General features: G+C 35.9%; 3 protein-coding genes across 3 annotated transcripts; 2 read left to right on the top strand and 1 right to left on the bottom strand.

Moving 5' to 3' along the window:
- Nucleotides 1–2,799: 2,799 nt before the first annotated feature.
- MONOS_15677 (uncharacterized protein) lies at nucleotides 2,800–3,117 on the bottom strand (the record flags this gene model as incomplete). The annotated part of the gene is made up of 1 exon (XM_067868569.1): nucleotides 2,800–3,117. The coding sequence occupies one exon, from the start codon at nucleotides 3,115–3,117 to the stop codon at nucleotides 2,800–2,802; it is 318 nt and encodes a 105-aa protein (XP_067720875.1).
- A 487-nt stretch (nucleotides 3,118–3,604) lies between these two features.
- MONOS_15678 (uncharacterized protein) lies at nucleotides 3,605–8,425 on the top strand. Its single transcript, XM_067868570.1, has one exon. The coding sequence runs from the start codon at nucleotides 3,681–3,683 to the stop codon at nucleotides 7,515–7,517; it is 3,837 nt and encodes a 1,278-aa protein (XP_067720874.1). The 5' UTR covers nucleotides 3,605–3,680; the 3' UTR covers nucleotides 7,518–8,425.
- Nucleotides 8,426–9,758: 1,333 nt separating this feature from the next.
- Nucleotides 9,759–10,298, top strand: MONOS_13219 (uncharacterized protein; the record flags this gene model as incomplete). Its single annotated transcript, XM_067865903.1, has 1 exon — nucleotides 9,759–10,298. The coding sequence occupies one exon, from the start codon at nucleotides 9,759–9,761 to the stop codon at nucleotides 10,044–10,046; it is 288 nt and encodes a 95-aa protein (XP_067720873.1). The 3' UTR covers nucleotides 10,047–10,298.
- Nucleotides 10,299–14,034: the final 3,736 nt, after the last annotated feature.

Here is a 14,034-nt window from a genome sequence, read left to right as displayed (position 1 = left end):
TACCAAGCAATTATTGTTATTAAACTCTTTTTTATCCATTTCTTGGAAAGGGAATCATTTATAAACAAGTGCACTATTCCAAAAATGAAAAGTGTGCATGATAAAACTTGTGTTTGCGTCAAAATATGTAACAAAAAAAAATATCTAAATGAATCTCAGGAGCTTTACAGTTTTGTCTTCGAGATTTTATCATAATTGAATGCAAATAACAATAACAGGAAAGATTAGAAACGTTTTCATCGGCAAAGTGCAAAAGATAATAGTCGAAAGAGATGAATCTGAACAAAAGCTAATATATCTGTTTATGAATGAAAAAGATTTGAAAAAATCAAGATATAAAGTGAAATATGAGTGGAATAAGTGTATGCTCTATTTTCTTCAATTCCAAAAATGTTTCCCCAAACATCAATTTTTTGCAAATCAATTAATTCAATGTGATTCTTTGAGTTTTCCATTGAAAGTCAAAGAACACCAGTTCATTTTTGTTTCAAATCTGACTATGAAAATAGCGTTTATTTATTTTTGAGAGAATAATACAAAGTGTCAAAGTCTGTAATTACAAACGATAAAAAAATCTTCTTCTTTTTCAGATTTTGATTTTTGTCAACTTGGAAAATTAGTTCTTCCACATTGTTTTAATTTCCAGACTCATTGAAATTTTGAAACAATGAATTGAAACTTAAATTAAAACCTGATTCGTTTGAAAGAGGTCAGTTGATTTTTATTGTATCGCATTGACAATGTGAATTGAACGTTGTAATTTCAGCACAGATTTTTACGAAAAATATTAAAAAAATTGCAAATATCACTTAATTAAAAGTGCTTTCGATTATTTTGTGATTGAAGCACATAAAATGTCCAAAGTTTTGTTTTTGATTCTGTCTTTTTTTTCCAAACACGAAAACATGAATATTTCTTTCCAAAAGTCTATGTGTGAAAATGAAAGATAGCCAACTTAGGAACTCCCAGACAGAGTTTTTTTTTTCGAAACATTATTTGAAATACGCTTTGTTCTAAGAAATTCTGTAAAATATATTTTGATCACATATCAAAATTTTTTTGAAAAGTTCCTATTGTTTAATTTTCAAATAAAGAAAAAAATTTCCTATTTCGATTACATTTCTGTTCCCAGTCAACAAATTTTACTGTTATGAAAACAAAATTTCGACAATGTTATAATTTCCATTCAAGAAAAGTTTCATGAGCGGGAACAGAAATTTTATCGAAATATGAAATATTTTCTTTGTCTGAAAATTAAACAAAAAAATTTATACTAACAAATTTAGATAATTTTTTTGTTCAGTTCCCTTATTAAATCGCTTTCTAATATCACATTTTTGCTTCAAGAATCATTATGCAAAGCAAGTGTGATATTTCAGATTAGATTTTCTGCTGGATTTCTGTGTTTATTTGCAAAAGCAATCTTAATTTGAAATAAACGAATATTATTTGAATTAAATAGGTTTATTTCAATTGAAGAAGTGTATTCAAATTTCATCCAATAATGCTATTTGGTGAATTGTTGATCTGTTTCGATTGTGTAAAATAAGGTTATGTTGGATAAGGCGATTTGCCAGAACCCATAGAGAAAACACCATCTTTTATTGTTTGTTTTTTTTTTTTCCAAGTTGTTTTGTAGTCAAACTTTTCATTCAAATAAGCATTTGATATTTATTTTCTCATAACAAATTCATTTACAAATGATTTTTGTGGAAGGAATCATTGAAAAGATTTCAAATATCATAAGAAATAAATAATTTGTTAAAAGTTATTCGGAAAAGACTAACATTATTCCAATTGACTTTTTTATTCTAATTTCATATATTTAATTCGAATAAACATTGTAAATTTTATCTTGCTGTTTTCATTGGAATTAAATAATTCTATTCCAACTCCATCTTACAATAATTCAATTATTTTAATCAGAAAAGAAAAATAATCCATTTTCAATTGTATTCCATTTCTTGCATTCTTATTAATTGAACGAAATGTGAAAATAATAAAAAAGAAACAAAAAACCATCACATTTTCAATCAACAAGTCATGCTTCAAAACAACTCAAACAATTGCTGTGAATCCATCTTGTCCAATTTCCTCAAACACAAAATTCTTTCAATCCAAAACTGACCACTTGCCCTGCCATCAAAACAGAATGAGCATTCTTTCAATCTCTTTGGAACTTAGAAAAGAACCGCAACCCCGAAAAGCTACAATTCAAATGACATTTCACAACAATGGTTGGCTTCCTGCGAAACGAGAGATCCAATCAAACTTTCCCAAGCAGCTCCACAACATTCAACAGCCCTCGAGCCACCCATTCAGCAAACTGCTTGAATTCAACTTCATCAAAATTGTCAATTGAAAAAGCTCCAAGTATTCCACGAGATTTTAATGATTATAATATTCATTCCACTTTTTTCCAATTCCACTCCACTCATATTGATTGCTCTTCCAACTCTCTTGCGTCCAACTGTCAAACAAGATGTCTCAAATACAGATGTTCTTGAAGGCTTTTTATTGTTTCTGTAACATCCTTTTTACCAACTTCTTTTGACTTAATCCTGATTAAAATAAAGATAATTTTCAAAATCAAAAATTCAAAAAAGAAACAAGTTCATACCGTTATTCTTTTTGTTTCACTCAAGCACAGAAAAGACATTTCTGTTTCCATTTGAGTTTCCTCATTCTCCTCTTTCTTCCAAGCAATTCTCAAATATCGAAATACTCAAAATAACAGTTCTTCTGCTGATGGAATGTGCAAATTTGCATCTGATGACACATAGCATTCGCATCGTTCAGTCAACAAACAAAGGGTCTGTTCAGCCTTTCCTCTTTCGTTTTAAAGGCTTTTTCGAGCCAATCTTCTTCCCAAATTTGCTTCAAATCCAGCACCAATAAGATAATTTCTTTCAGCATCTCGGCAAAAAATGCTCCTGCTGCAACAGGACTATAAAAGGATCTTTCCCAACGACCGCCGGCTTTTTCAGCAGCAGAAGCAGCAGCCACAGAACCACCACAAACAATTGAGAATAATCCATTCAAGCCCTTCTCTTCCATTCCACCTGCCATTTCCAGCCATCTTCTGCTCCGGGCTTTGTCACTCTCAGAAATGGCCATATAAGCAAAAAAATAAACTTCTACGATTTCCTCTGAAAAATAAAATAATTCAAAAAAAAAATATGTCAAACCCAAACAACTCAAAACACACCTTCTGAAAGCTCCCGAGAAAGAAACAACACATTCCTCAAGCTCCACTGGTACAGGCAAGCAGCCACATCCAGAAAATTCCACACAAAAATCCATCAAAAAAGATACCACAAAAATATTGATTTTTCATCTCCTCCTTCGAGAACATTTCATTCTCCAAAAAATTATCCCTCCGCCCATCAGCAATAAAATACACTCCATTTGCGTGCTTGCCCTAAATTAGCTTGCGAAAATGCAGCATCAGTCCCCCAGCCGATAAAACATTTCTTGCAATACTTTTTTATGGAACACGATTATTCCGAGTTATTCCGTTCTCCTCCGGACACTGTATTGGCATACCTTGATGCATTTGCAGTCTGAAATTGTATTCATATTGATTACGAAAATTTTGAACCTTAATGTGAACCATTCATAATAAATTGTATACGTAAATTGATCATATTACTTTTTTAAAGAGTGATAAATCGGTTTTGATGACAGGAATTATTTCAGCGATATTTGTTGCATTTTCTGTTTTTTCTCAAGCAACTGATCTAGCGAATACGGAGACAACTGTATATGTCAAAAGCGGGACAACTGATGGAAATGGAACCTCATTTGATAATCCGAAGAATTCTTTATCAGAAGCGTATGAGTTGCTTGCTGAAGCAGAAGAAGGTGAACTCACAATAAAAGTTATTAAAGCAGATGAAGGAACCGCAGCTCTGAAACCAGATGCAATTTCATTTGATAAAACGTCTGGAATCACGATTGAAGGTATTACAGAGGCAGAAGGAACAAATGGGAAAGTTGAGATTGATTGCGATGCAATAACAGGAAGCGATTTATTCACGTGCAAGAATAAAGTTTCGTTCAAATATTTAATTTTTGATATCACAGCAACACCAGAACAAGATGCAGATGAATCTAATATAAATGTGGGCCCATTCGCGCTGATTCACGCTGTTGCAGGAACAGAAAATGAAGAAGAGCCAGAATCAGGAGATGAAGCAGGATCAGGATCAGAATCATTAACAATAGAGACCTGCGTGTTTAAGCGACCTGGCTCTGAGGGTAATATTGGAATCCATCTTATGAAAGTGAGCGCTGGTTCATTGACAATGAAAGAAGTTGAGTGTACGGACGAAGGCAATGCGGTTTCATTCACAGTAACGCCATTTTTGTTCGAAGAAGCATCAAAAGTTTCATTGACATTATTGACATTGAGCAAGATTACCTCAACCACAAGCGCTGTGGTGAAAATTGTCGGTAAAAAAGACACAGCTATTTCAGTGACATTGGATGGCTGCACATTCACAGAATGCAATTCAAACGATGAAACAAGTGGAGCGCTTTATGTTGAGAGCGAAAATGCTGAAAGTTCATTCACTATTGGAGATAATGGTGAAACAAAGTTTGAAAATTGCACTTGCGAAAATGGAAAATCAGGAGGAATCTATCTGAAAATGACGGGAATAACAGAAGCTTCCAAATTAAGTTGGCCGACAAAAGGAACCAACTTGACATTTTCCGAGTGCACAGCAACCTCAAGTAGACACACCGGATTGTATCTAGAAGTGAATGCCGAACTTCATAAAACCATTGCTGAAGCGATGAAAAGCAGTTTTGCGGCAGATTACACACTTAATGATAATAGATGGTTTGTAGCTGCTAATGAAAGTGAGGGCAAAGATGTTGACTTCACGTTAAAATATTTTGATCAACCGACAGAGGTATTTGTGAAGAGGGAAGGGACAGGAGAAGGAGTTTCTCAAGATGGGCCTATTGGAAGTTTACAAGGAGCGTATGAATTGCTTGCAGGAACAAATGAAGGTGGGCTCACAATAAAAGTTATCAAAGCTGAAACTGAAACTGATGCTCTTAAAGCTGAAGCAATTACATTTGACAAAGCATCAGGAATAACGATTATGGGAGTTAGACTGGGTGAAAATGATGAAGAAAATGGAGAAGCCAAAGTGATTGAGACAGAAGTGGAGATTGATTGCGATGCTAAAACAGGAAGCGACTTATTCACATGCAAGAAGAAAGTTGAGTTCAGGAGTCTGGCATTCAATTTCCCAATTTCGTTGGATCAAACTTCTCAGCCTACTGAACCAGAACAAGTTCAGAATGATGACAATCCAGAGACAGCAACAGGACCATTTGCATTGATAACTACTGAAGGTGAAGGCGCAGAATTGAGCATTGTGAACTGCAGATTTGTTCGGACAACAGCAGTTGCTCCTCCAACTGTGATGCTATCAAATGCCGATGAAGAAACAGTTGGAATTCATCTTGTGAAAGTGAGTGCAGGCTCATTGACGATGACAGGAGTCAAATGCGAGGGAGGCGAAAGTGCAATTTCATTCGCAGCAACACCGTTTTTGGTTGAGGGAACTGCTTCAAAAGTTTCATTGACATCATTAAATTTAAAGAAGATTGCATCAAGTTCAAGTGCCGTAATGAAAATCACAAGTACAAACAAAATTGAGGTTTCGTTGGACAGCTGCACATTTACAGAATGTGTTTCTGGCGATATAGAAACAGCAACAGCTACAAGTGGAGCACTTTATGTTGAAAGCGAAAATGCTGAAAGTTCATTCACTATTGTGGATAAAGGTGAAACAAAGTTTGAAAATTGCACTTGCGAAAATGGAAAATCAGGAGGAATCTATCTGAAAATGGACAAAATTACAGCTTCCAAATTAAGTTGGCCATCAACAAAAGAAAATTTGGTATTTTCTAAATGCACAGCGGGAGAAGCAGAAGAAACTTCGAATTCAATCAAGAATACTGGGTTGTATCTGGATGTACCAGTTGGACTTCATGAGGAGATCGCAGCAGCGATGAAGAAAAGTTTTGCAGCAGATTACAAAATAGAATCAAACAAATGGTTTATTGCTGCGAAAAAAGATGGTAACAGTGATGTTGACTTTGTGACGAAGTTTATTGATTTATACGACATTGCGTATGCAAAAAAAGGAGGAAATGGTTTGGGGACGGAATATGGAAAACCAGCTGGCTCGATAAGCGAAGCATACAATTTGTTGAAAGAGGGAACAAATTCAGGAGGATTTCAAATAAAAGTTATCAAAGATAGCAATGCATTGGAGGTCAAAGCAATTACGTTTGAGAAAGAATCGCCTATTATGATCGAGGGAGTTGGAAGTTCAGCGGATGCAAATGAAAAAGTTAAGATTGGTTGCGATGCGAAATCAAATAATGATCTTTTCACATGCAAGAAAGAAGTTTCATTTAGATACTTGATATTTGACTTCCCAACAACATTAAGTGAAGAAACAGAAGGATTGAAGGCAAACATAGATCCATCAGCGCTTATACACGCGGCTGCAGAGTCAACATCACTTTCAATTGACAACTGTGAGTTTGCTCGACCGACAGAGGGAGAAATTGGAATTCATCTTGTGAAAGTGAGTGCAGGTTCATTGACAATGAATCAGGTTGAATGCACTTCGGATGACGAAGTGAAATTTTCAGTGATACCATTTTTGGTTGAAGGAGCAAAGAAAGTTGTGATTGAGGATGTGGAAGTGAAGAAGGTGGAAGTGGAAGAGGGAGCAGCAATGAGCATCAAGAATGGAATTAAAGGAGAGGGAAAAGAGAACAAAAAGAATGAAGGGACAGAAGGGACAGAAGAGACAAAAGGGACGATTGTGGTTGTTGAAGGGCTGAAGATGGAAGAGGTGAAGTCGAAGAGTGGGAATGCAGCAGGGGTGGAGATATCGCTGGGAGAGGAGAATTCGAAGGTGAAGATGGGAAGGAAAAAGGCATGCACATTCAAGGAGTGCAAGGCAGAAAATGGAAAGTCGGGAGCGATATATATTGAGATGGAGCATGTGAGTGGGAATCTTGAGCTTCCAGGAGAGAACAAACTGGAGATTGATGGGACGAACAGCGGGAAAGGAACATCAGGAGCGTCGTTGTGCATTGTGGCTCCAGATTTTGACTCATTCAGCAAGCAGGATAATGCATTTGAGTTTGCAAAGAGCTACGATGAAGGGAAAGCAGGGTGGGTTGTTGGAGCAGCAGATGAGAATGCTGAGCCAGTGGATGTGTATGAGAAGTATCTGAAGGAAAAGAAGGAGCCAGAGCCTGAACCAGTGCCAGAACCTGAACCAGAGAAGAAAGACGAACGGAAGACAAACACAGGAGTGATTGCTGTGGCGGTTGTGGTGCCGATTGTGTTTGTGATAGCAGTGGTTGTGATAGTGATTGTGGTGGTGGTGGTGGTTGTGAAGAAGAGAAGATCGAAGCACAACTCGGATGGTGTTGGAAGAGACAAGGAACAGGAGATGAGTAGCAATATGTAAGAGAGATGGCATCAGAGAAGCGGAGAAGGAGGGGAGGGGAGAAAGAAGAAATGGAAAAAAGGAGGAGAGGAGGAGAGGAGGAGAGGAGGAAATGAAGAAGAAAAAAAGAAAGGGAAAAAAGGAAAAAGGAGGAGAGGGGTAATATTCTTAAATTTTTATTGATATTTTTATTTTTGCATTTTGCATTGTGCATTTTGCATTTAGCATTTTGCATTTTGCATTTTGCATTTTGTATTTTGTACTTTGTATAATTAACCGTTCACAATATAGTTGCTGATGGTGAAAGAAAATACATATTCGTATGTATATATGTGCTTTAATTGTATATGCTCACTATTCTCTGTTCACTATTCACTATTCACTATACATCACTCACCATTCACTATTTACAAAAAAAAGCCTTGGGATGAGTTTGAGGGTGGAGGAGAAGAAGGGGAAGAGGAGAGAAAGGCTTTTGATATTTGATATTTGTGATGGTTAAAGATTATTAGACGTTTTATTGTATTTTTGATTTGTGTATTTTGAAGGGTAGTTTAACTCGATCTTTCCAATGATGATTTTATTTTTTGTAGTTATAACTTTTGTCATTGCTTATATTTATATTTATATTTTTATTTTTGTTCATTTGTTCATTTATTCCGTTGTTTTTTGATTTTCACTATTCGCTTTTGAGTTGCTCAGGAGAAAGCACTTTGCATCAGCAGGAAAGTCGCAAAGTCCTCCTTCCTCTGCCGGATTGGATATATTTAACTTATTTTTTTTTTTTTTTTTTTTTCATTTTTCAATTATTTGACTGGCACATCAATCAAAGTGAAATGACTTGGATGCTTTGTTTCGCAGCTCACTTTGTTTGGAGCACAGGAATGTGTGCCGATGAACAAGAATAAAAACATAAAAAACAAAACAAATCTTTTTTTTATTTTATTTCAAAGAGGAAGCTCATCCCCCAAGTTTGATGCTGCAAAAGCAGTTTCTTCAGGAAATGAAAAAAAAAAATTACAAGAAAGCAGCTGAAATGAGGTGGAGGAAGGAATGGAAGACAAGATGGATTTCTGAGTGATGCTCTCTTTGAAACAGAGCTTCCCTCTGCTCCTCACTTCATTCTCCTTTTAGCAAATAAAGACCCCTGTTGATTGCTGATCCTTTTTCTGCTTCATTCCTTTTTCCCTTTCCCTCTTTCCTCTTCTTCGCTTTTCTGCCAAATCGTGTCAGCTGCTCCAACATCAGTCTCCTTCCTGAAATGGCATTTTCTATTCATTCCATTCCACCTTTCCTCTTTCTCTCCCTCCTTTTTCATTCCTTATTCTCATGCATCACCCTTACTCTTTTCCCCACCTTCTTTCCATTTTCTCTCTCACTTGTTGCCTCTTTTTCTCTGTCTTCTTCACTCTCTTCTCCTGTTTGTTTGCATCTTCTGCTGCGGCCTCCAAAATTCACTTTGATCAAACCTTTTCGCTCCAACTATATTTTCATCACTTATGCCTTCCTCTCCGATATCTGTCCTCATGCAACATGCCAAATATAAAGCAGCTGTCTCCAGAAAGATTCCCTCAACAGCGCACAAAATAGAGAAATTCAGCTGTAAGAGCTTACTAACGAACGGCGCATCAATCCTGATACTGCCCGGAAAAATGGCAAAATTCCATCCGAACCATTAAATATCATAGCACATTGCCAATTTGTTCCCACTTTGACGGATTCTGGCAATATTCCTTTTTTCTTTCCTTTCCATACAGCTGCGCAGATTCCTAGTTCCTCAGATCGATATCGCTCTTCCTTTTTCTTTCTTTCTTTCTTTCTATTAATTCTTTCCATTATTTTGGAATCTCTATCATCTGATACTTTCACTTCAAACGCTCTTTCACTGTTCTTCTGTTTGAATGCATGCCATTCATAAAATAAATTGAATCCGATTTGTCTATTTTCAATGAAAAGACAGCATATTCTCCTTTCCATCAATATTTGTGATGATTGAAAGAACGAACAAATGAAGAGCATTCTGCCATCCAGACCATGTTCCGTGTGGTGAATGAGGCTCTTCATGCCTTTGAGGATGAGGAAGACAGCCTTCCCCCTCTTTTGAGGAATCTGATTCCACAAATCTTATGAATTCTCTTGGCATATGGCTTGTTATCATTCCCTTTTCTTCTGACTGCTCATCAGATGATTCAGATGCTTCTTTCTTCTCTTTGACTTCCACAGCTGATTGAATCTTCCTCCAATATTTCTGTGAAGAGCAAGATGTTCACAAAATATCCTCTTCCTCCATCGGCCTTTGAGGATGAAGATGAGAACAGGAAGGAGTGTTTGAGGATGAAGACAATCAGAACAGCAGATGAACAAGAACAAGGAAGCAGCAAAAGAATCAGCTCCATTCTCAATTGGGATGGTGCTGTGGAAGTGACTGAAACTGAAGATCCCTTTTGGAGAGGACGAGGCAGAGGTGGCTGGATGGAAGAGGAGCGCGAATGGAGAGAGACAAGAGAAGGAGATGGCATAAGAGCAGACGATGAAAGAGTTCTTGAATGAATTGCACGTTGAATGAGGAAGAAAGTTGATTGAAGCTGGCACATCTGAAGAGCAAGCTTTATTCGAGACATTTCGAAGGAGGGAGTGAGTGAGTGACGCGATAATAATAATAATAATGATGCTTGATGCGATCAGTGCTTCGCTATCAGCAGATGAAGAAGGTTAAGAAGAAGGTAATAAAGAAGGCGATGATAAGCATTTGAAGAAGAAGGTTTAGAAGAAGAAGAAGAAGATGATGATGATGAAGATGAAGAAGAAAGAGAAGAAGGAGAAGAAGAAGAAGGAGAAGGAGAAGAAGGAGAAGGAGGAGAAGAAGAAGAAGAAAAAGAAGCGGAAGAGTAATCATACTCTCCACCTTTTATGCAAATTGAGAGAAAACGGAGAAATAACTTTCTTTTTCCTTATATTTTTCCATTTCAACTTTCCCTTTTTTTTCTTCCTTTCTCTCATTTCTATTCATCTTTTTCCTTCTTTATTTATATTTCATTGGGTAATCTTTTCTCTTTCTCTCTTTAACCTGTTATAAAAATTTGAAACCTCTTCGCACAAATCATCTGATGAGAAATAACTCCTTTCCTATTTTTCTTCCTTTTAAAATTACTCTTCTCTTTTCCTGCTGATATCCTCAAAATTCCTCATGTTTATGAAAGAGAACCACTTCCGGAGAATTAGTATCATCCGGAGAAATATCCCTCTTTGCTTGATTTTCTCCTCTTTTGCCTTTTTATCTTCTTCTTCTTTTTCTTCTAATCCACTTCACTCATTTTTCTCCATGAAAATTCCAGCTTTCCGCTCATCTTTTTGGAAGTTTGCCGGAATAATTAATTCAAATATTTTTTCCCCCTTCTTTTCTCAAAGCTGATTTCAAAGAAGTCTTCTTCTTCTCTCTTCCTTTCTTTCTCTTCTCTCTCTTTCTCCAATAAAAAATAGCAAAGTTCTTTCTCTGAACTTTCTTTCCTCGTAATGAGGAACATCTTTCCTTCTTTCATTTCATTCATTAGAAAATATCATATTCTTCTTTTAAAAATAGCTTATTTCCTCTTTCTCTCTTCTCTTTTCTTCTTCGTCTTCTTCAAATTCACTTTTCTTGTTCACAACCATTTTCCCCTTGTTTTCTTGTCCATCGCTTCATCTTCCCTCCTTTTCTCTCCTCTTTTTGGAAGTATTCCAATTTCAACTTTGGTTTAAAATATCATAGTTCCTTTCACATTTCATTCAATTCTGCATATTTCACCAGTATTGCAAATCTGCCATTAAAGCAAAAAATTGGCTGTTCCCATCAAACCATTCTGGAAATGGCAAAGAGTTATGACAAATCACAAAAAAAGTTGGATGCTTTTTGAATGCGAATGCCCAGCCAGCCCATCTGCTCCGACAAATAAGTCGCTTCTGCCAAATACCCTCAACAAATGAGCCAAACAAACTGCTTTTCTCTTTCAAGCTCATGTCAAGCATTGTCATGCTATGCATGCAAGGCAGATTGCGGAAGAAATGAATGCAATCGTTGAATGCGATGCAAACAAGATTAATCTCATTAACTTCTGAATCTTTTGAAAAAAGATAAAAAGGCTTCATTCAGCAACATTTCGGTTCATAGTTATTCTGAATTTATCAAAGAAGTCTTTTAAAGAAAAATGAATGAAATAAAAAAAGTCAAACCATTTTTTGGTCTTGAAATACTTTCCCATCTCTAATGGATTGGTAATTATCAGTCCAGCTGGATTTCTCGTTCTCCAAAATTGCCTCCTGCCACATAAAAAAGCAGACAACTGGACAATAAAGACTTGCATAATACGTCATCGAAAGCAGAAAATCCATTGTGAAACCAATCATTATATCAGATGAAAACAGTTATCCTCCAAATTAACACCTTTTCAAAGCTCAATTCAACGTCAAATCTTCGCTGATGGCTTTCCTGCAGGATTCATGTGAAATGCAAACGCGATAGTTGTAAAGGCCTGTTGGGTGTCTCGCTCAACTCGTTTCCTCTATTGTCCAACCCCCCAATTTCCTTTCCTTTTCCACAAAATCATCTTTCCCTCAAAAAATCACACAAAACAAGTCTTGCCCAATAGATATGCCAAGTTCACAACATTTCCCACAAATTGAACAAGTGGTTCAATTCAATCTTTCAGAAACATTCTCCTCGCCTTTTCTGCATCTTGCTAGAATTATTTTTCATTCAAAATATAGCAGCCGATGTTACCTCATATGTTTTGCAATATATAACCAAGTTCAAATTCCATGCAATTTCCCCCACCAATTCTCTTTTTGCAAGCAATATTGCAAAACAGCTACTCGCTCCTTCATCTGTAAACAAAATCATTGTTCTTCTGCATTGCTATATCTCGCATGGGCGCATCCTTGGCCATTCACCCAAGCAGCTCAAACATGTCCTTATCGCAGACAATCACCAATCAAAAATCTTCACTTATAAAATTATAGGTTGGTCACCCTTATTTATTTGCACAAAAACAAGATTATTTTGTTTCAAAATTTTGCTTGTTTTGATGCAAAAGACATCGAAGTCACCTAAAAACGTATGGACTTTTATGTTGTTAGATATTTGATTTTGTATTTTCAATTCATTTGATGCGATTATTCAACGAATATTTCGAAAATGGATTTATTTGTTGTTTTTAATTCAACTTACAATTTCACAGTTATCTTTAAAAAGACAAATATTTCTCGGTTTGCCAGAGTTTATAAGAAATGAATGGTTAAATAAATAAACGAGTGTTTTAAACTCTTTGGATTTTTCAATTTTTTTAGAGAAATTTTCACGGTTGGAAGATTGCAATGAAGATGAACAGAAACAGAAAATTGGAGAAATGAATGAAATAGTTGATGGAATGAATAAAGAAGAAATTAAGGATATTTTCAGCAAAGAAACATTCAACAAAATAGAAAAAATGATTGAAGAAAAGAAAATGTCAATGGTGAATGCAATTTTGCTGCTGAAGCACATTGGATATTTGAAAACCTCGAGAAGAATGTTTATTTATGGCATTGAAGAATCTTCTTTGAGGTATAGATTAAAAAATGTGATTATTGAAGAGGAAAAGAAAAATAAAGAAAGTGAAAAAAATCTACTTGTTGATCTGTGCGAATGCTTTGTTTCTTTGAGCTTCTTCTTCCCATGGGAGTTGATTTTAATTTGTGTACCTTGTCTTTTGAAAGTTTCATTAAAGAAAGATGAAGACGAGGAAATTCAAAAAGAAGTAGAAATGGCTTTACTGGCTTTGAGCAATATTGTATTTAATGTATGTTTATTTCTATTTCATTTTTGACGTAATTGATTTTTTCCGATTTTTATTAGGCAGTGCCAAAAGAACTGTATTTGAATGAAATCAAAGAGATAATTCTGTATCATCAGGAATATCAGAATCTAACACGACTTGCCTGTCAGTCTGCTTGGGAGTTTTTGATTCACCGACGTTTGGCTGACAATAGTTTGGAAGAAGTTATTGTGAATGAGCTGCATTTAGCGAGAGAAGCAGCAAGAGAATTGGAAGATCTGACAAGATGCATTGACTGGAAGATGAAAGAAGAAGAAATGAGCAAAGAAGAAGCGAATGAAGTGCTTGTAATCACGGGATGGATGAAAACAATAAAGTCCTTTTTTGACTCATGCAAATTGTGGAATGAAGAATTTGTCGAACTCATCAGCAGCATTGTTCAGGAATATCGAACAGTGAAGGATAAATTCAAAGAAATTAGCTACTGGTGCATTTCTTCCTTGAGAAATGCAGCGGGTAACGGATTTGTACCAGTTGAAGACTTGTTGAAAAGTGGTGCTATTGATGCTGTTTTGGAGGAGATGCAGCGACCAACATTGAATTACGAAATAACATACCATGGCTTGATATTTTTTGTTCATATTTCAATGCGGTTGAAGAGGGAAAAGATAGAAAAAATGGAAGAAGCGAAAAGAAAAGAGTTGAAAAGGAAGATATTTGAAAAGATGGAAGAAGAAGGATACGAAGAT

Source organism: Monocercomonoides exilis (genome assembly GCF_001643675.1).
Source record: "Monocercomonoides exilis strain PA203 chromosome Unknown scaffold50-658552, whole genome shotgun sequence".
Classification (NCBI taxonomy): Eukaryota; Preaxostyla; order Oxymonadida; family Polymastigidae; genus Monocercomonoides; species Monocercomonoides exilis.
The sequence above is the reverse complement of the archived record's forward strand: the minus strand, read 5'-3'. Positions and strand labels throughout refer to the sequence as shown.